General features: G+C 36.7%; 1 protein-coding gene and 1 long non-coding RNA gene across 7 annotated transcripts in view; one reads left to right on the top strand and one right to left on the bottom strand.

The window, feature by feature from the left end:
• Positions 1-16,270, bottom strand: part of LOC115941396 (uncharacterized) — a 29,554-nt gene extending 13,284 nt beyond the window's left edge. Inside the window, exons 1-3 of the long non-coding RNA XR_014148108.1 lie at positions 11,552-16,270; positions 10,058-10,162; positions 4,166-4,315 (exon numbers count right to left, since the gene is read on the bottom strand). This is a non-coding gene — a long non-coding RNA (uncharacterized LOC115941396). The remainder of the gene's footprint in view (positions 1-4,165; positions 4,316-10,057; positions 10,163-11,551) is intronic.
• The window catches only part of PALS1 (protein associated with LIN7 1, MAGUK p55 family member), a 73,662-nt gene extending 53,291 nt beyond the window's left edge, over positions 1-20,371 (top strand). For all 6 annotated transcript variants that reach the window (XM_031029525.2, XM_081829422.1, XM_031029528.2 and 3 more), the window contains 7 exons: positions 4,182-4,365; positions 6,057-6,128; positions 6,704-6,775; positions 9,221-9,388; positions 10,076-10,278; positions 11,067-11,177; positions 17,515-20,371. In XM_031029525.2, the coding sequence (XP_030885385.1) occupies positions 4,182-4,365; positions 6,057-6,128; positions 6,704-6,775; positions 9,221-9,388; positions 10,076-10,278; positions 11,067-11,177; positions 17,515-17,691 (987 nt within the window). In that variant the 3' untranslated portion in view covers positions 17,692-20,371. The remainder of the gene's footprint in view (positions 1-4,181; positions 4,366-6,056; positions 6,129-6,703; positions 6,776-9,220; positions 9,389-10,075; positions 10,279-11,066; positions 11,178-17,514) is intronic.
• The last annotated feature ends 1,379 nt before the right edge of the window (positions 20,372-21,750 follow it).

The raw sequence follows: 21,750 nt of genomic DNA, 5'->3' as shown, positions 1-21,750 counted from the left end.
CCCAGGACCCTGGAATCATGACCTGAGCCGAAGGCAGATGCTTAACAGACTGAGCCACCCAGACACCCAAAGATTATCCTTCTTGAGTGGGCATTGGGAGGAGCAATCTCAGGTTGGAGGAGGATTTTGAAAACTGTTGCTTGACACTGCAAAGGCTTTTCTTGATGCCGTCCTTAATTTTATAGTGTGAGTGAGGGGTAAAGTTTAGGCCAAGCTAAAGGAAGATACACTTTCAAATTCTTTTCTCTTCCACCAATAATTTAAAATTCAAAATAAATCTATAATAAATACAGAAATAAAAATTAAAAAGGAAAATTATTTTGGAATATTGAATCCCTTAGGAAAGATGTAAATAAATTGATGAAACATTATCTCTTTACTATATCCCCATCGTTAGGACTTCAAATGTGAATAGCTTACGAGCTTATGGGTACTAAAAAAAAGGCAAAGAGAAGAATGTTAGGCTGGAAGATAATTGTATTTAAACAATCCTGTAATCCTATAATTTGAAATTCAGAAGATTTTGTTTCATTTAGAAAGCAAAGACTGTTTTGATTAGTACGGAGCCTGTTTAAGATTCTCTCTCTCCCTCTCTTAAAAAAGTTGGGGGGGGGGGGGACTCTTTTCTTTTGTATGGTAAACTAAATTAGCCACTAACAGAGTTGGAGAAGAAAGATGGATGAAGATAACTTCTAGCACTAATAAGAATTGATCAGTTAGATTATATGGATAGAAGTCACATAGAGCATGTCAAGGCATTGCTCAGACTTTAACTCAACCAAATGGTTCATCTCTGATGTGAAATAAATTTTGCTCTTAATTTTAGGGGGTACATTTTAAACAGCACTAGATAAACTTATTATATAAGCAAAGCATTTCTCCTCTGCACTCTTCTTCAGCCTACACAGAGAGAGGCTCCATTCCAAACCAGCTAAATCTGAGGAGTCAAGGGGTAGTGATACCTAGGCAAGAGGAGAGAGAAAAGCATCTCTGGCTGATTTTGTCGACCTTTGGCAAAAGTCATAGATCTAGATATAGCCTCCACAGTGATCTAATTAGTTTCCCTCAGGGTAGTAGTTCCCTAAAATTTTTAAGGTACATTTTATTTTTTATTTTTTTTAAAAGATTATTTGACAGAGAGAGCGTGCATAAGCACAACAGGGGGAGTGGCAGGCAGAGGGAGAAGCAGGCTCCCCGCAGAGCAGGAGAGCCCGATGGTGGGACTTGATCCCAGGACCCTGGGATCATAACCTGAGCCGAAGGCAGACGCTTAACGACTGAGCCACCGAGGCACCCCTTAGGGTACATTTTAAATGGCATTTATGTAACAGTTATCCAAGGAAGCTAGTTAAAATGAAGAATCCTGAAGTCTGAGATACGGCAAAAGAATTTAGTATCTTTGGGGCGCCTGGGTGGCTCAGTTGGTTAAGCGGCTGCCTTCGGCTTGGGTCATGATCCCAGGATCCTGGGATCGAGCCCTGCATCGGGCTCCCTGCTCAGCGGAGAGTCTGCTTCTCCCTCTCCCACTCCCCCTGCTTCTGTTCCCTCTCTCGCTGTGTCTCTCTCTGTCAAATAAATAAATAAAATCTTGAGGAAAAAAAAAAAAGAATTTAGTATTTTGATAAACATTCCAAGCAGGTGATCTGAGGAGAACACTTTGAAAATGTGCTGGGTATTGCCTTCAGAAAGTTATTTGATAAAATCATCAATCAGGTGACCAAGTTAGTCTGATTTCACAGATCTCTAAAAGCCTGCTAACAAAAATGATCTCTTCACCACCTTAAATAATCCCTGTAATTCCATATTTAGATTTCCAAGACTTTTTGGCTAAAAAGCAACAATTTAAGCAGATTTTGGAAGCATTGATTGACAGAGATGATAAGCAGTTTTTTGATAATCCTACATATTAGGTACTTCTAGATTATCCTACATCTTATGCCAAGATTACAAAATTGTATGTATCTCTCTCTAACCAGTCTCTCAACTGTGTTTTGACTCTCTGCTAGCTTTGTATAACTTTCTAAAATTCACTTTTGGTTTTACCTGGCAGAGTTTTCAAGATTTTTATCAAAACTCTGTTTTCACATCAAGAAAAAGGCTTGTTAGGGCACTCTGTAGTTGGAATGCAGCAGAACACGGTCTAAATGAATGAGTTCTCTTAACCATATTTAACCCAAGAGTGAATACTATGTGATTCTATTTGTATGAAGTAAAATACCAGGGAAGGTAATCTGTGCTTCCAGGAATCAGGATGATGTTTACCCTGGAGGACGTAGGGTGGTTAGTGACTGAAAGGGGCATGAGGGGCAGGGCTCCTGGGGTGCTGGTCATAGTCTGGTTCTTGATTTGGGTGCTGGTTATACAGGTATGTTTTATTTGTGAAAATTCATTGAGCCATACACTTAATTTTGTGTATTATTGAACTTACGGAGTATATCCATGAAAAGCTACCCCCCAAAAAGACTAGTATGTAAATTCTACATTTTTAACTGGATCATTTGATTGCTTTACCTCATTGTTGTTATTGTATATATTGGGACTTAGATTTCCTCATTTCCTCTTTACAGTAGTAATACACGTTTCTGAAATTATAAAAGTATTTAATGACACCCTCAAGCATAATTTCTGAAAGATGCTGCTGCTTTCATGAGAATTCTTGGTTATGCCTTATTATGAAGAGATAGATATATATATATATACCTTTATCACTTAGAAAGTATTTTATCAAATTTCATGTCTATCATCGATTGAGAATAGTCAATTTTGTGTTTTAGGAGCTGCAAAAAGATCCTGTCTTCTCATAAAACAGTTTTTGAGGTAGACCAGTATTATCTTTATGATAGGTGGCCTCAGTTTTGGCAAGGGTAAAAGGCTTCTTAGTTAAGGAAAGACAAGTAACAATTGGATAGAAAAGGACTCTGAATTAGAAGATTCTTAGGATGTCAATCCATTGCTTGGCTCATTGAGCTGCAGTTTAACCTATATGGAGCAGAAATACTCATTGCGTACAGGTGTTGGATTTCATTAGACAAAAAAATGGACTACTTAAGAGGTTTTGGAAATGGCCACATGCCACTTAACCAGATGGGATGAAAATTACAGATGGAGAAGTTCAAAAGAATATTAATACTAATTCCTTTATAACTTCTTAGAATTAAGATGACGTTGTTATATCTTAAGGAGGTATACTGGAGGAAAGAATATAGGCAATAACTTAGCTTTCAAGAAGATTCATGTGAATCTTACCTACCTTTAATGCTATAAGTCTAACACATTTTTTGATATGCAAAAATACACTGTTAGCAAAAATTATAACTAGTACCACTAGTTAAATTTCAAAGCCTACAAATAGAACACAACAGGAATTTATTATCAATTTGATTTAGGGGTGCCTGGGTGGCTCAGTTGTTAGGCATCTGCCTTCAGCTCGGGTCATGATCCCAGGGTCCTGGGATCGAGCCCCGCATTGGGCTCCTGCTTGGCGGGAAGCTTGCTTCTCCCTCTCCCACTCCCCCTGCTTGTGTTCCCTCTCTCGCTGTGTCTCTCTCTGTCAAATAAATAAATCTTTAAAAAAAAATTAATTTGATTTAGATAATTTTAGCAGTTTGGGGTGTGATTGTTTATGAATCTAAACACATCCCTTTGAAAGAAACACTGAGGGAAGTCGAAGACACAGTTACATTGACCGTGTATTCAGGAAGGGATGACAGCACCTGGGAAACAGACACTCTTCTATGAAGGGGACAGATGTGGTGAGGTTTAGTCTGCCTTTCCGGGTGGTTGTGGTTTAGAAATTACATACCTTATTGCAGAGTCATTGTTTTCACCGGTCAGGAATGGAGGGTGAAGGGGTCTCAGTTACATTCCCTCCTGCTTCTCTCAAGCCTTTGAGGCCCCTGAGCATGTCAGGTTTGTTAGTAGCTAACAGTGCAATGCTCTGCATACTCTTGTATGGTTTTGTTTGTTTTTTACTCTTGTACATGTTTGCAGTCAACAGAGAGATGAACTTAATTGAAGAAAACAGAAGCCTGAGAAAATACTGCTGTTACTTAACTAAACCTCCCTGCTTTCAACTCATAATTGCTTTACACTAATGAAAAATTGTAACATTTTAATGTTTACGCTAAATATTTTATTTTATCATTACTCTTATTTTGATTTTTACCTTTTTTATCTTTTAGATCCATGTGAAAGCTCATTTTGATTATGACCCCTCAGATGACCCTTATGTTCCTTGTCGAGAATTAGGTCTGTCTTTCCAAAAAGGGGATATACTTCATGTCATCAGTCAAGAAGATCCAAATTGGTGGCAAGCCTACAGGGAAGGGGATGAAGATAATCAACCTCTAGCTGGGCTCATTCCAGGTAAAAGACAATACAGTAGAACATATTTAAAAGAACATTTAAAATACAAGCCTTCACAGAGAAAAACTCACTTTTTCATGCAGTTGGGTCTTTATGTGTATTAATAAGGTCACAGAAAGCTACACATCCTCTGTTTTAAAATCCAAAAGCTAAAAACAAGTTTTGTCTATACTCAGTCATATTTCAGAGAATGAGGAATGGGCTTCTTTTATTAACTTTAGAGGATGATGCTATACCCTTGATTCTTCACAGTAACAGACATGGGACATTCCTCTAAAATCCCTGGAGTACTGAGTAGCCATCATGTTCTGCTTAGTGCTTGTGCCAGATATCAATCTGATATCTTCTCATCATGCCAGCCTTAGCCCATAAATATTTAGAACTAGAGTATATTGACTGATTACATTGAGTTTCTGAAAGATGCATCAAGGGGATTTGGGTGATATCATTTGTAAGTCTTTTTATAGGACAAATAAAGTGTTAGAATTAGAAGATTAAAGAGGTCATATTGTCCACCTCCCATTAATGTCTGCTGCCATTACAACAGTCTACATACGTATGTACTATAAAAATGTGCCATAGAAGTACATGACTTAATGTTTTTAAACATTTTAAAGTGTAACTGATCAAAATTATTTTGTTCCCTATTTTTTTCTGAATCTGTCAAAATCAGATACTTATTTAAAGAAAAATTTTTTTTACTTATTTTTAAATTTTAATGCTCTTAAAATTTCCCCTGTCATCATAGTTACTTGTTTTTACTAGGAATGCTGTATAGCTCCTAAAGATAGCCTGGTTATCTTTAATACTTCTTATGTATACCAAACTCAGTATTAATGTTTTTGCTTGTGTTCTTATGAAATGCACTAAATTCTACAGATTATCCCAACATAGATGGAATTTGCTTATTGATTTCAAGAAATCCTTGGCTTGAAACAAAAAGAAGATATAAAAATTTTAAAAGTAGAACTCTAATCCAAATTTTCTAAGTAAAACCACTTTTATCCTCCAGAAAAAATACATTTGATTTTAAGGTAGATATCTGAAAAGAAGATGAAAATCAAAAACCTTGAGAGCCTCCTATATTAAGATCTTAATTCTGACAGGAAAAACATTGTATGTTTTTCATATATTTATATCACTGGTACCTTAAAGGTGGAAATAAAAAAAAAAATCATTAAAACATACACGTACATATGAAGAAAAAGGGATTGAGAATAATAAATGCAAGGGAATATATTGAGTGGTATCTTAAAATCAAAAAGTGATGAATGTTCACATATTTTGTAAAGTTAACTCCTGGAATTAATTTGTTTGATTTGAGATAATTCTAAATGATCCAGAACCAGGATCCAGCATAGTACTTTCCACTTAGTAAGTGCACAGTGAAAGCTTTGTAAAAATTGAACTATTAATTTTTCTAACACTGGTTTATTACTTATCTTTTCTAATAGATGATATGTCTATATTCTAGTAATACATGTCCTAGGATTGGTTGATAGTGAGGTTGAAACTTAATACTTTAAACATTTGGAGGCTTATAATCATAGCTGACATACTCTCAGATGGTGGCAGAAAGATTTAAAAGGAAATATAAATGAAAAGTTACTTCTGGTATTTTCTCCTTGATTAAAAAACAAACTTACATTCTTTTGTCTTAAATTTTACTGTCTTTTCTTCCTGCTATTAAGGGAAAAGCTTTCAGCAGCAAAGGGAAGCCATGAAGCAAACCATAGAAGAAGACAAGGAGCCAGAAAAATCAGGTTGGACACTTAATATTTGACATTAATGAAAGGTTTCTTGGGTCTCCATCTGGAACTATGTTTAAATTTACATACCAGGAGGCGCCTGGGTGGATCAGTCGGTTAGGCAGCCAACTCTTGATTTCAACTCAGGTCATGATCTCTCAGGGTCCTGGGATCGAGCCCTACATTGGGCTCCTCACTCACTGGGGAGTCTGCTTGAGGATTCCCTCTCTCCTTCTGCCCCTCCCCCTGCTCGTGCTAGTTCACTTCTTCTCTCTCTCTCTCTCAAATAAATCTTTTTTAAAAATTTACATATCAGAACTGTCAAAAAAGATGTATTCATGGTAAGAGTGATATGAGAGGCAATACTAATTATCTTAGAACTCTAAAGAAAGGACAAGATATAAGAATTAAAGATCATCTACAATGTGAGACTAATGGAAAATTATAACTATTTCACTGAAAAATAGTTCTATACAACAATATGTGTTTATAAATTTAAATGGAAAACTGAGTTCTTCAGTTTGAAATATGTAGCTTTGTTCAGGGAAACAAATATCACGTTTATAGTTATGGTTTTAATTGTTCAACAGGAAAACTGTGGTGTGCAAAGAAGAATAAAAAGAAGAGGAAAAAGGTTTTATATAATGCCAATAAAAATGATGGTGAGTTCGGGCACCGGGATGGCTCAGTCAGTTGGGTGTCCAACTCTTGATTTCTGCTCAAGTCATGATCTCAGGGTTGTGAGATCGAGCCCTGAGTTGGCCTCCGCACTGGGCGTGGAGCCTGCTTAAGATTCTCTCTCTCCCTCTCCCTCTGCCCCTCTCCCCCCCACTCCTGCTCTTCCCCCGCCAAAAAAAATGATGGTGAGTTCTACTCTTAGATATAGCTGGATTTATATCTGAAAGAGGTCCATATCTAACACTTGAAAGAAATTAAACTGCTGTTTTCAGGGAGTTATATTTCTAGTCCTGTTTTGCTTCTTAATGTAACATATGCTTACGAAATTCATTTCGCAGAAAGTATTTTCTTTTGGAATCCTATGAGTAGTGCAGCATTTTGAACTTTGAGAAAAACTGGCATAAAAATTAAAGTACAGTGTGGCATTATATAGTGTTATATTGATAGTTTTCTGTTTTTCCTACTTAAATTCTTTGTGAAATTAATACATACCTCTAACAAAATCTACAATATGGTTGTATTTTAGTAAAAATGAGTATTTTGTCTACAATAACTCATGTCACTGAGGCAACCCATTCCACAGAACCTGCTACCTGCTGGCTGAGTCAGGCACATACAGTTTTTTGTTTTATTACTAAAATTAAAAAAAATTTTAACTGTAGCGTCTCTTCTTATCAAAGACTCTAATAACACAGGGCTTGTATTCCCAAGTGACAGCAGTCTGCTGGACCTGAGTGATGGCTGTTGTCTATTAGAGAGACACACTATCTTAGTTCAACAGTTTCCACCACATCCAGTTATTATAAACTCAACCTGATTTTACTGCTTTTCATTACCTTCTTGGTTGGTCCTTGTGTGCATTAGAATTTGCTACCCCTGCTTTGGTTCTTGTCAGAAAGAAGCCAAATAAATAAAGCAAAGGCACTCCTAACAATTTATAAGGCTTATTCTCTCAATACCTTCAGATATTTTTTTTTAGGCAGCATAAATTAAACATGAAAATAAAATGTTACAGATTATTGAAAAATCCCATTTAAAACTAAATCTGAGATTCAATCTACTTTTTTTCCAAAATAAACATCCTTAATACTAATCGAAACATTGTATAGCTAAGATTTACTGAATTTTTAATCCTTTCCTCTGTATTTGGGTAAGTGATTAATATCTGTTTCTTCATTCTTTGAAACACACTAAATTGGTTCTGCTCTAATAGCTATTATGCTACAGAAAACCTGCAAATCTGAAGCTTACAGATGTATAACTAAGTCTTTATAAATAAAAATGCTGCCACAATCTGATTGGACATGTTACAAGAAAGAACTCTGATTTTTCAGAGGGCACAGCATTTTGGGAAGGGCAGGAATTACATTGCTATTCATAATGGTGTCATCATAATGAATATTTTTATTAATAATATCATTTATAATAACCATTCTCTTCCAGGGGTAGTAACTATATGCTTTAGATACCCTCATCTTAGGTCTCACAATAAATTCCTTGAGATTATAGATTAATAAATTGAAGTTCAGATATTAAAGATCTGCTTAAATTCTTAAAGCTAATATAGAGCTAGAATTTAGACAAATACAGTTTGAGTTCCTACTCTGCACTCTGTGCTAAGCACTGGCAAGACTAAGATGATTGCCTGCCCCCATGGAACTTACAGCTGAGTGTGACTATACATCTGATGCTCTTTCCTGGTCAGGGGAAGTAATATGAGTGGGAAGATGGCAGGCTGCTTGTTGTCTGCCTTTGTTTCTTACCACTTGACAGCTCTGATTTCATCTGGATTATGGGCTTTAAGAATATTATCCCACCTGTCACAATTTATACCTCTTCTTGAATCATGACCTCAGGTTAGTATTCCAAGTTTGGATAGCACAAACTGATTGCAAGTTCTGTAATCAGAACTACTTTCTCTGATAACTCTAGTTTGTAGCTACTATTTTAAATATTTGTCTATGCCAGGAATTGTGCTTAGCATATATATTGTGTCTGATCCTTAAACCAACCCTCTAAGTGTAGTATTAGTATCCCCGTTTTACAAAAATGACAGACCGTATTCTCATTAGTTCATCCCCTGGTGCCCCACCCTCTGTCAAAGTATGGGCTGCCAACTAGCTATTTTACAGTACAAGCAGTGCAAGTAGTTTTATTGTATTAAAACATTCAAACTACGAAAAAAGAGAAGCAATAAACGCTTTTAGAAGGATTAATATATTGTCTGATTTATGTTCATAGTATTGGGAAGTATATATTGATACTGGAAAACATCCATATAATCCTACCCAGTTATTACTTATCTTGATTCAAAAAGTTAAGCGTTTTTATTAATAAATTGTGCTTCTTTCCAATTGTTTTGGAAGATCTATATCTTTATAACATGGCAATCATTCTGTCTGAAGGGCTTAACTTTTTCTTTTTCAAAGATTATGACAATGAAGAAATCTTAACTTATGAGGAAATGTCACTTTATCATCAGCCAGCAAATAGGAAAAGACCTATCATTTTGATTGGTCCACAGAACTGTGGCCAGAATGAATTGCGTCAGAGGCTCATGAACAAAGAAAAAGACCGTTTTGCATCTGCAGTTCCTCGTAAGTTTGGATGCATTCTCATTTTCCTGTGCTTTTCAGTTGACCACCTTAGAACCTAACTGGAGGGAAATTTTTCCAATTCATTGAAACAGTTTTGCCCAGGAAAGAGGAACTTTGTTTTAATAAAATCTTTTGAGAATTTGTAATTCAAGATAGTCATTATTGAGAAACTTCAGTTTTTCCTATGGTACTAATTATTTTCTAAATGAATTTCAATTTGGGCTTCTTGCAATTCCCTGTTCAATATGGAATCAGCTCCTGGTTTTTTAAACTGGTGCAGAAGACAAAAATTTAGACCTAATCTCTGAACACAGAAGTTCTGTTTAGATTATATAATATCTGGGGGGTGGGGAGGGTTAAAAAAAAAAATCTTAGTGGAAATAAACTTTAGGAAAAGATGAGTGGCAGTGTTTTAAATGTCAGAAGTAATTTAAAGTGTAAGCATAAAATGTGTTAAGGCAATTAAATATAACTATTATTAAGATACTAAAACCACATTTTTGTTCATTTCTCAGTCTAGAAATAAAATGAATCAGTGTTAAATACATGGGCTCTTAAGATTTCCTCAGTTCATCTTTTTACATTTCATCTGTATTACAAAACTGAAGTTTTCCCTGACTAGCAGAATTATCCCCCAACCTTCCTCTGATCCATGCCCGTTATTTTTACCTGATTTTGTTTGCCTAGATACAACTCGGAGTAGGCGAGACCACGAAGTAGCTGGTAGAGATTACCACTTCGTATCACGGCAAGCATTTGAGGCAGACATAGCAGCTGGAAAGTTCATCGAACATGGTGAATTTGAGAAAAATTTGTATGGAACCAGCATAGATTCAGTACGGCAAGTGATCAACTCTGGCAAAATATGTCTCTTAAGTCTTCGTACACAGGTAAATAAAGTTCTCATACATTTTTTTCCCCCACTGATCCTCTATGTTTTTTAATGGACAAAAGAGCTTAGTCTCTACTATTTCAGTTATAAACATTTGATTTAAGAAAAGTATAAATTACTAAATGCCTTCAGAATTCCTTTATATTACTTGGGCTAACATATTTATCAAAGCACGTTGTCTTAATTAATGATGTTTTTAGATAGAAAAGGGCATGTTCCTGTAATCCCTGTTTTGGTGGAGTGCTTCAGTTTAGGAACCACATGGTCATGCAATGGCAAAGGCAGGATCAAAACCAGTCTCTCCTAATTCAAACAGTCTGCTTTCTTTTGGGTGTACTTTTCCAGAACTTCTTTTGTGTGTGTGTGTGGAGTTTCTCTTTCTATTCTGCTTGCGTTTAGACCCTGGCACATGGTAACATTACTGCTTATTTCTCCTTCCTCCAAAATGGATTTTGAATATGGTTATTTATAATCTTTATGTGATCTTATTAGAGGATATTTTAGCATCACAGTTGTAGACCTTCAATGTCATTCATTTTTATTTCATTATATAAACAGGGTAAGCTAATTTTGTGTGTGTTTGTGTGTTCCAGGTACACAATATATTCTTACAGTGAATGGTAGGATCTGGAAATACTGTGAATTGTTTGTTACAAAGATGTTTGGAAACACTCATAGGCAATGTTTGTTTTTTTTTAATGACATTATTATTCCAAGTATATTACTGGGAAGTAGTTAAATAATGAAAATTATTGTAAATATCCAAAATATCTTTTGTTTAAATAGTCCTTGAAGACTCTCCGGAATTCAGACTTGAAACCATATATTATCTTCATTGCACCCCCTTCACAAGAAAGACTTCGGGCATTATTGGCCAAGGAGGGCAAGAATCCAAAGGTAAAGTTATTATAGTGTTGTACTGTTCCATTGAAAATAAACATGAAACAGTCATGACGTAACATGTCATAGTGCTTAAAAGCTGTATCAGCTTGAGCTTTCAAACTGATTATTCTTTCTGCCCTATCACTTTTCCCAAAATTGCTGTTGTTGCCTCTGGCTGGACTGTGGCAGCTCTCCAAAGCCGGGGCCTTCTCTTGTTCCCCACACATTCCCCATAGCTACCCCAAATGTACGGTTTACCTTTGGTATTCCTTGAAACATCCTTAATCTTCTTCACATGGGTCTATGTTATTTCCAGTAGGGATTACCGTAACCCCCTGCCCTCTACTCCCAAGAAGAAAGTTCTCTGCACATTCTTAGGAATTACCCACTTTTTTCTGCAGATACTCTGCATATGTGGGGAGCCAAATCTTGCTTTTCTCTGATTGAAATTTATGTTCTGTTTGTCTTCTCCCTTTGGTCTTCTCACATGATCTGAAACGGTAAATTTTTTAAAAATTATTTTAGATGCAGGACATGGTTGAGGGTAGTTCACATTTTACTAAACATTATTAATAATAAAATTATATTAATGTGTTAATCCGAAAGCATTGACTTTATTTAAATGTGAAATGAAAACTGTCAAGTGACTTACTATATTGAAGTAACAAATACTTTTCCTTGTTTTTTGCTGATTTCTTAAATATTTTTGTTTTACAGAGGAATCATTCAGTTCTCCTCATTTCATCTGCTCTCTCTAAATCTCCTTAAAAGCCATAAGCACACATCATAACACACTTCTTTATAAGATCCTTAAAAGTCAGTAAAAGCATATCACTCCTTTCCCATGATTCTTGGCTGTACACCATAGCCACCAACCGTCTTTCTTCTTCCCCAAGATAGATCTTTTTCCATTCTCAATCTACTTAGTATTTCTTATTCAGTCTATATGTGAAGGTTGTATTTTTCAATGTCTTAGGCAATAGACAGTCAAGGATTTTCCCATCCTACATGATGAGCATAATTCTGGTTGCTTTGTTTAGGCTAAATAGGTCGGCTGGCTAAAGTAGTGTTCACAACACCCTTTCCGTGTTTGCAACACAATCATAAGTTCATAAATTAGTGGAGTCAGAGTATCTGCTGTTCTTAGCACTTGGGATGATACCAAAAAAAAAAAAGACATGGTCACTGGCTGTTCTTGAGGGGGATCACAATAAAGAAAACAAAACTATGAAACTAAGTGCCCAGTAACTACTTTGGTAGACCACAAATACCATGGTTGTTTAAGGAAAAGGATGGACTAGAGTGGACTTCTTCCTATTTGTTCAGCCTAATTTTTCTGTTTTCTAATATGCACACTTATTTTGTTATGTTTTTCTTCTCCAAGGATTCAGTATCATGCGAGGGCTATATACCATTCCAAAACAGGTTAGGCAACTTTCTTTGGGTTGGTAGTCTCAGATAGTGTTCTCATGGGATTATTTATCCTATTATTTATTTTGAATTAGCTATCCCCAATTGAGTAAGGTCTAGAAAGATACCAATCATACATATTTTTAAAGGAAGAACTTAATCAGTACCAAAATGTTTTAACACTTTACAGTATGCTTGATTTTCTAATGAGAATTCTCTAATTTTTAAAAATTAACTTCATGAAATTATTTTATATACAATAAAATGCATGCGTTTTATTCAGTGAGTTTTGGCAAAATGTATACCTGTGTCACTGCCATGCCAGTTGAGATTTAGAACATTTTCATCACTCTAGAAAATTCTCTCGTGCTTCTTTGAAGTTAATACCCCTCCATTCTTCCCTAGGCAACCACTAATTTGCTTTCTGTCACCACAGATTTATTTTGTCTGTTCTAGAAGTTCATATAAATGGAACCATAGAGTTTAAGTTTGCATCTGGCTTTTGATCAGCATATTGTTTTTGAGATTCATCAACATTGCGTCTAACAGTAGTAGTTCATACCTTCGTATTGCTGAGTGGTATACCGTGAGCTAAGTATATCACAAATATATTCATCAGTTAAAAATTATTTGGGTTTCCAATTTTGAGCTGGTGATTAAAGCAGCTCTAAACATTCATAGTCTTTTGGTGGACATCTATGTTTTCGTTTCTCTTGAATTGCTGGATCAAAGGGTAAGTGTATATTTTAACTATATAAAGCTGCCAAACTGTTTTAAATTCGTTTGATTCCATTTGTTCCCAGTTTGGTTCCATTTGTTCCACATCCTTACCAGATTTTGCTTTTGTTGGTTTGTTAAGAATTTATGCCATTCTAGTAAGTGTGAAGTGTTATCATTAAGGTTTTCATTTGCATTTGCCTGATGACTAATGTTAGTATCTTTTCATGTAGTTATTTAGGCATATTCTTTTGTGAAATGTCTTTTTTTTTAATTGGGTTGTTTTCTTACAGAATTGTAAAAATTCTTACATATATTCTGGATATAAATATTTTCTCAAAATCTTTATCTTTTTTAATGATAATGTTTTGTGTTTTGAAGATCAGAAGTGTTTTAGAGAAGCACACTTTTTTATTTTTCTTACGGTTAATGATTTTTGTGTACTGTCTAAAAAAACTTGCCTGCCCCAAGATTATAAAGATTTTATCCCATGTTTTCTTGTAAAACCTTTCTTGTGTTAGCTTTTACTTTTAGGTCTATAATCTCTCAAACTAATCTTTTCCAGTGTGAAGTAAGGGTGGTGGTTGGTTTGGTGTTTTTGTTTTTTTAACACATATGGAGGATATTCCATTGCTCTAGCATCATTTCTTGAAAAAGACTATCCTTTTTCCCACTGAATTACATTGATACCTTTTTTAAAAATGACCTGGCCAAATATGTAGCAGGAAGCAGAGTGGGGATTATTTCTGGACTCTATTCTGTATTTATGCTAATATCACAGTCTTGATTACTGCAGCTTTATTATAAGTCTCAAAAAACAGTTGTTTGAAATACTTATACATGGTACAACATGGACAAACCTTGCAAACACTGTAAGTGAAAGAAACCAGTCACAAAATACCATATATTGTATCATTCCGTTTTATGGGATGTCCAGAACAGGCAAAACTACAGGGACCTAAAGTAGGTTGCCTAGGGCTGGGGTTGGGAGAGAATGGGGAGTGGCTTCCTATAGATATGGGGGTGTTGGCTGGGGAGAGGGAGATGAAAACACTCTAAAATTGTGGTGTTGATTGCACAGCTCTGTGACTATAGTAAAAACAGTTGAAATCATTCACTTTAAAATAGGTGAATTGTAAATGAATTCTATCTCAAGAAAGCCATTACCAAAAAAGAAAAATCCCAGCAGGTGTTTCTATAGAAAGTTAAAAGATGGTTTTTAAAATTTATATGGAAATTAAAAGGAATAACTAAAACACTTTAGAAAACGAATTAAGTCAGTGGCTCCTGGGTGACTCAGTTAAGTGTCCAACTCTTGGTTTGGCTCAGGTCATGATCTCAGGTCATGGAGTGGAGCCCCGTGTCAGGCTCCACACTCAGCAGGAGTCTGCTTGAGATTCTCTTTCTCCCTCTGCCCCTCCCCCCCCCCACCCACCCCACTCTCACATGTGCTCTCTCCCTCTCTCAAATAAATTTTTTAAATTTTTTAAGATTTTATTTATTCATTTGACACACAGAGAGAGAAGGAGAGAGCTAAGCACAAGCAGGGGGAGTGGCAGGCAGGGGAGAAGCAGGCTCCCTGCTGAGCAAGGAGCCCAATGTGGGGCTCAATCCCAGGACCTTGGGATCATGACCCGAGCTGAAGGCAGCCGCTTAACCGACTGAGCCATCCAAGGGCCCTCAAATAAATAAGTCTTAAAAAAAAAAAGTTGGAGGCCTTTTGTCTTTGTTAATTTTATTATTTGTCTTTCTATTTAATTGACTTATACTTTGGCTTTAATTTGCACTTGCTCTAGTTTCTGAAGAAAACTTAGATCTTTAAGTTTTGTTTTTTTTTAAGATTTTATTTATTTGATAGCACAAGCAGAGGGGCAGCAGGGAGAGGGAGAAGCAGGCCGCCCACTGAGCAGGGAGCCCAATGGGGTGCTCCATCCCAGGACTCTGGGATCATGACCTGAGCCGAAGGCAGACACTTAAACGACTGTGAGCCACCCAGGCGCCCCTCTTCTTTTCTAAAACGAAGTTATAAATTTCCGTCTAAGCAGTTCCTTAGTTGCATCCTACAAATTTTGACATTGTTTTTTCTCATTTTTCTCATGTCTCTTCTCATGTTTGTCATTTTCTTCTTGAACAGATGGGTTATTTAGAAGTATGTAATTTCCACATATTGGGAGATTAAAAAATATTTTACTGATTTATAATTCCACTGTGGTCAGACAACATAGCCTATAAAGATGTGAATCTTTCAGAAATGTTTTCAGCCTTATTTTATGACCCAACATCAGTTCTGTCTGGGTGCATGTTTCATGCACACTGGTGAGAATGTGTAGAGGCTGGTGTATCTTACTGCCTTTTTATTCCACTTATGTTTCCTCTCCTTTGGTATTTCCAGTAGTGCTTTTTATCATACATAGAAGTGTTGAATAAAAACAAGTCCTCAGTTTTAACTCTGTGCTAATCAGGAAAGTGATGGTGTTCTCACTGGATGCAGAATGTAAATAATCAGTCTGATTGTACTCTGAATCTCTCTTGCTAGAACGGGGGCCTGAGAGTGGTAAACTGGTAGTATGAACTGTTACAGTCAATTTTGCCTACAGGCCAGTTTTTTCAGTCCAGAACTTTTTGAGCAAAAACATTTTGTTTCATCTTAGTCATGAATTGTAATTTGAAAAATAGGATGAAATTAAAACCTAAATTAAAATAAATGGTATAAGCCGTTTTGGCCAAAGACAAAATAATGCCTTAAATTTGATAAAAACTAGGTGGATTGGTTCTTTATGTGAATCTATATGAGATGTAGGGCTTTACATTTCAACTCTAGCACCACAAAGTTTAGATTGTTTTGACTTCTGGAATGTTCTTTCAATAGTCTTGAGATATGAGTAGACCTAAGTTTTAGCAAGAATGTTACAGTGTGTTCAGTTATAATGGTGTAGGAGAGTCCCCTAGGAAACAAAGGATTCTGTGGGGGCGCCTGGGTGGCTCAGTCGTTAAGCGTCTGCCTTCAGCTTGGGTCGTGATCACAGGGTCCTGGGATCGAGCCCCGCATCGGGCTCCCTGCTCTGCGGGAAGCCTGCTTCTCCCTCTCCCACTCCCCCTGCTTGTGTTCCCTCTCTCGCTGTCTCACTCTCTGTCAAATAAATAAATAAAATCTTTAAAAAAAAAAAAAAAAGGATTCTGTGTACCACAGCCAGATGCACAACATTCCAGAATGAAAATTAGAGAGCCACACAAGAAACTGCCTCAGGACAGGCCGGAGCTGTCGTATTTTTAATGTTTTCCTACTGTTAAAGAAGTTCAACCAGCTGAATAAGTTGTTTTGTATTGTGGGTCCAATATAGTATTGGTGTGTGACTTTTATATCGGAGACATTTGGACTTGAGTTAGTCCTCTTCATTGATGGGTGATTTGGGGGCAGTTTTACTTTCTTGAACACATGTGCCTGGTAATCAGAGGATTCTGTGTAAGTTTCACACCCTACCTTACTACTTGCTCATCTATGTGAAACAGCTGTTTCCTTTACCCAGTGTTTTAAAGTAGCCTGCTCTGTATCATTTCCCAAACTCTTCTTAGAATACTTTTTTTGCATCTCTAAAACCTACTTGGTGTACTGAAAACAGAGAAGCAGTTTAAAGCCAAGTTAATTCCCCTAGAACATCAGATTATTAAATCTTGGGTTGACCGGCAGTGTTTTCATAAAGATACCCATTCTATTGATCCTTTTCTTTTCCCATAATGTTTACCCTGCTTAACTCTGTAATAGATCTAAAGGACAGCAGATCTTTATAAAGCCAAGAGTAGATGGCATTTGGGGTCCTACCAACCTTGCTTCAACCTGAAAGTTTCACTCTGTATTACAAAAGATGTTATTTTTTAGGGAAAGGTTATGATGTTCTAAAATGCTTGAAAACAAATGTTTGTAGGGAATTCTAAGTAACATTCTTTGCCTTGAAGCCTCTAGTGAGTAGAACAGAAATACATGAAAACCTGAGTAGCAGTATAAACAGGTTATATTGAGTCCCAAATGATTCAGTATGAGTCCTGAAGACACCAGAGCAAAGGATGATAATCACTGAGGCCATCACCGGGTTGAAGAGGAGCTCCTGAAGTGGCATATTTTGAGACAGCAAACAATAGAAGGCCATTTTTTTGTTCTTCAGTCATCTCTGACTCATTGTGTATTTTGGTAAGGAATGGAATTACCTCAGTTTTTGTCTTTTTCCAGCCTGAAGAGTTGAGAGAGATCATTGAGAAGACTAGAGAGATGGAACAGAACAATGGCCACTACTTTGACACAGCAATTGTGAATTCAGATCTTGATAAAGCCTATCAGGAACTGCTTAGGTTAATTAACAAACTTGATACTGAACCTCAGTGGGTGCCATCCACTTGGCTGAGGTGAGGGAAACATCCATTCTATGATATGATTGGACTTGATCTGGCAAACTGCCACTAGGAAGAGAGCCCTGATACTTCAGCAAGACCCTGAGGTGGCAGGCCAAATAAGCTGTAGACCTGTTCTTTGATCTCAAACTAGTGAGAAAATTCCCTTAGGCAATTTGTGCATAGCAGTCTTTATTCTCTGTACGTGGCTTTAGAGGTTCTTGCCTCCTCTGGGGATTCTAAATGGAAGCTTTCAACAGACCAGTTCCATTTTATCCATGAAAAAACCTTTTAATTCTGTTTTCACCTAAATCTTTTCTGCCTGGTCCTATTTCCATGAAAAAACTTGTCTATATATACACAACGGTCCATGTCTCACATAGTTATAAATATTGATGCTATTTAAGTTAACTTAAAGGACTTCATGGCGGGGCCGGGTGGGGGGAGCTGTGCTTCTGTGTACTGGGCAGGACAGTATTTGGTTAGAAGGCTGGTTTTGTCATCAGAAATATTTTCCTGAAATGTAAAAAAAAAAAATGGCACCACTGGTCTCAAGCTACTCTTTTAGGCTTGAATTCATTTGTGTGTCTTTTAATTCTACAACATTCCGTTAGAAACACCAGTTTTTTAGCTCAGACTTTGTGGATCAGATTTCACTGCACACACAACAGATTCTGATCTAGTTAAATATATATAGCATATGCTGATTTTTTTAATGATTTTCTGAAGTTTTTGCTTAAATTATCACAAGTGATTCTATAACCTTGCTTCCTTCTCTGATCTGCATAGTACAATAGAATGTGTAAGTCACACTTTCATGAATGGCAGATGGTCATATAAACTGTTTTTTCCTCATGATGCAAATCGTTTTTCATATACATGAGAGGACATAGCACATTTGACAGTTTTGCATTTTTATATGTGAGCACAGTATAATTTGATGACTGTGCCACATATAAGTAATAAACTGGAATTCTGGGATAAATATAGCTGCTGTACTCTATACTAATATTTAATAGGTGACAAATGGTCATTGGTAACACTCATTCAGCATTGGAATAAAATTATATCCAAGGGGAAATACTGTAACAACTGACTTTGAGATCACAAGGAAAGGATGACCTGAAAGTCATTTGAACATTATAGGAAAAGAACATGGGGGTGAGGGGGGAGTTAAGCATACAGAAGCAGGTTTTTATCCTATCAAGTTCTGCCTCTTAGCGACCAGAATGCAATGGCTTGCTAAATCATAAATGTTTAAGCTAATGGGATTTTCATACTGTCTCTATAGCTGTAGCTATAAAATTCAGCTTCTGCAATTGGCATGGAAAGTTAATTTGTAGTCTTTTCAAGTCTTTAGGGATGGTGTGATGTGTGTCAAACGACCTCAAATGTGAATGTCTTGATTTTATTTTTATGACTTTAGCTACAGCATTACCTGTTCCCAAAGCTAAACACTGGAATAACATGGAGTTGTCACTTAATTTAACATAAGCAATGGTTGTAAATGATTAGTTTGTCTCGTTGTGTATATATTTGATTTCTATGTAATTTTACTTGAACAAATGTAGATAGTTACGTTGCCTTTTCTCTTCAAATCTGCATGGCCTTGAAGTCGGCTGCAATGTGTCTTATATGGAAGTACTTTCAAGATAACCGTTCCTTAGGAAGAAAGTAACATTCCTGGGTCAGGGGAAGGAATGCCATACTATCTTTTCAGATCTGAAACACTCCAGTTTAGGACAGAAAACCAAGGAATATTAGCACTTAATCTTTTCAGTTTTCCAGTTTACTTTCTCTTAAGGAATGAAAGGTAGTCTATGGTAGACAATGGAGTTTTATGAGCTGCTTTTCATAACGGACAACTGTTTTTGGCCCTAAGATCTAAAAGGTTGGCGATTGAAGTAGCTGTTGTGCTGGTTCCTGAGTTACCCTGCAGACCGTAGAGCCACACGAGGGCCGTGTGCTTTCACAGGCACATGCCATGTCATAGTATACTCTTAGCTGACAAGAGATTTGGGGGGTCAGTGAAATCCTACAGTTCTCTCCTTATCAGCAATGGGAGAGGGACAAATGTTTATGTCCCAAACTTTTCTCCATCTCAGTGACATGGATGTGTTGATATTCAACACAGTCCCTAAACAAAGTGAAAACTTAGTTGTTGACCTCCTTAAAAAAAAAGCCTTGCTATACACCCAGTTGTCCAGCCGCTCTGGCCAGTTGCATTTCCTGTCCTTTGCGGCTCTGACTGGAGACCCCAGTGTGGGGGAGGTCTTAACCACTTACAGGAATGATAGCAATAGCTAATAAAATGCACGGGTAGTTCAAATAAGGAAATACCTTCCTTTGCTAAATTTTCCTAAATCAGAACAAATGGAAAAGAATAGTATTTAGACTAATCCACATTTGCTTTGTGTGAGAAATGTAGTATCTGGATTTTCTTTCTCCTTTTCTCATGGCCTAAGGAATAAGTATTGATAAGGAATAATTTGAATGTAGATTTGTGAATGTGTATGGAAACTATAAACCAGGGATTTAGCCTTAATAAAAGGTAACCTTTCTGACATCTATTGTTAATTCTCCTTTGTACTCTTATCTTGTATCTGCACTCTATTTTGAGTTGTCATACTGCACACTGTATTGTAAAAACAAAGTAAAATTATATTTCAAATAAAACCATTGAGTATGTTCTGTGTTTACATCCTCTGCTAGTCAAGGTTTCAACTCACCTAACCACTCGGTCTGCAGGTTTTTGCCAGAAATAAGTCCACTGGAACCTCTGCGTGAAACATAAAATACCTTTTAATTTATTCTTCATGGTGGGGGAGTGCCCCCTATTGGCACAGACATAGGTTCTGTTTCCTTGTTTTAAAAACATTTTATTAAAGATGATAGCGTAACACTGGGAACTTAAACATCTTCTAGGAAAAAACGTATGTAATACTCGGGCAAATTCCACTTATATGCAGCCAAGGATTTGCGGGGACAAAGGCTAGGGATGTGAGTTGACAAATACATAACATTCACTTTTCTACTGTACCACTCTAGATCTCCCAAAGGAGGCAATCATACCAACAAAAAGGGTCACACGTACACACACATCTGGCTTTCTATTCATGATCATTCCCTTCCCCTATGGATCACATCACCCCACGCAACAAATTTGGTTTACAATTTTCTTCTGATTTCTAAGTTAACGATATGCTAAAACCATAAATTCATCGCAGTTTTGTAGGGAGTTTAGCCAAGGCCAATAAAAAAGAGCTTTAAGAAGCCACAGGAGAAATCTAGATGCTTCTCTGTCCTCGGCGGGTGAAGGTGAACACTGAATTTACCTAAGTGAAAAACCATTAAGTAATCTGGGCTCTCATACCCTTCGAGCTATTTTTTGCCTCCTAGAGAGGCAGAACATACTGCTTAAGAACCAAGGCCTGCATCCTAGCTCTGCTGTCTGACCTGACAAAGCCTCAGTTTCCTCATCTGTAAAATGGAGAGAATAGTACTTACACCTCACTCCGGTGTTGGGAGGATTAAATGTTAAGCCTTGAGAATAGGTAACATTGAACTGCTTAGGAACTCACCTGTTGGTTTTCCAATCACTACTGAAGTTACTTACAGAATAAAACCTCCGATTCAAAACAGGGTTTGCCAAAACTCAGCTCCTCCAGGACAGGCCTTAGATCTTACCTTTACCCAAAGTTTTAAATATAGGGGAGGCAAGAAAGGTTAGAAGGGTATAAAAACACTGAAGGTAGACTGCCTGGATTTAAATCCCAGATTCACCACTTTCTAGCTTTTTGACCTAGGACCAATTACTCCAGCTCCTTGGGCCTTAAAGTTTTCTTCTGTGAAATGTGGGATTAAAATAACATGTATATCTTATGGTTGTTGTGATAATATAAATAAAACACTTGAAGCAGGGCCTGGCACATAACTAAGATTATTCTGCAGTAGGTATTAAATGTTCACAAAATTACTTGGTACTTTAAAAAGCCTATGCTTACGATATCAATTGACTTAAATACAATACTCATAAGCCAAGTGTTAACAATTTTACCCAAAACTGTTCCATAGGCAG

The sequence above is a fragment of the Leptonychotes weddellii genome, chromosome 9, assembly GCF_054177405.1.
Source record: "Leptonychotes weddellii isolate Sample4059 chromosome 9, ASM5417740v2, whole genome shotgun sequence".
NCBI classification, from domain to species: Eukaryota; Metazoa; Chordata; class Mammalia; order Carnivora; family Phocidae; genus Leptonychotes; species Leptonychotes weddellii.
The sequence above is the reverse complement of the archived record's forward strand: the minus strand, read 5'-3'. Positions and strand labels throughout refer to the sequence as shown.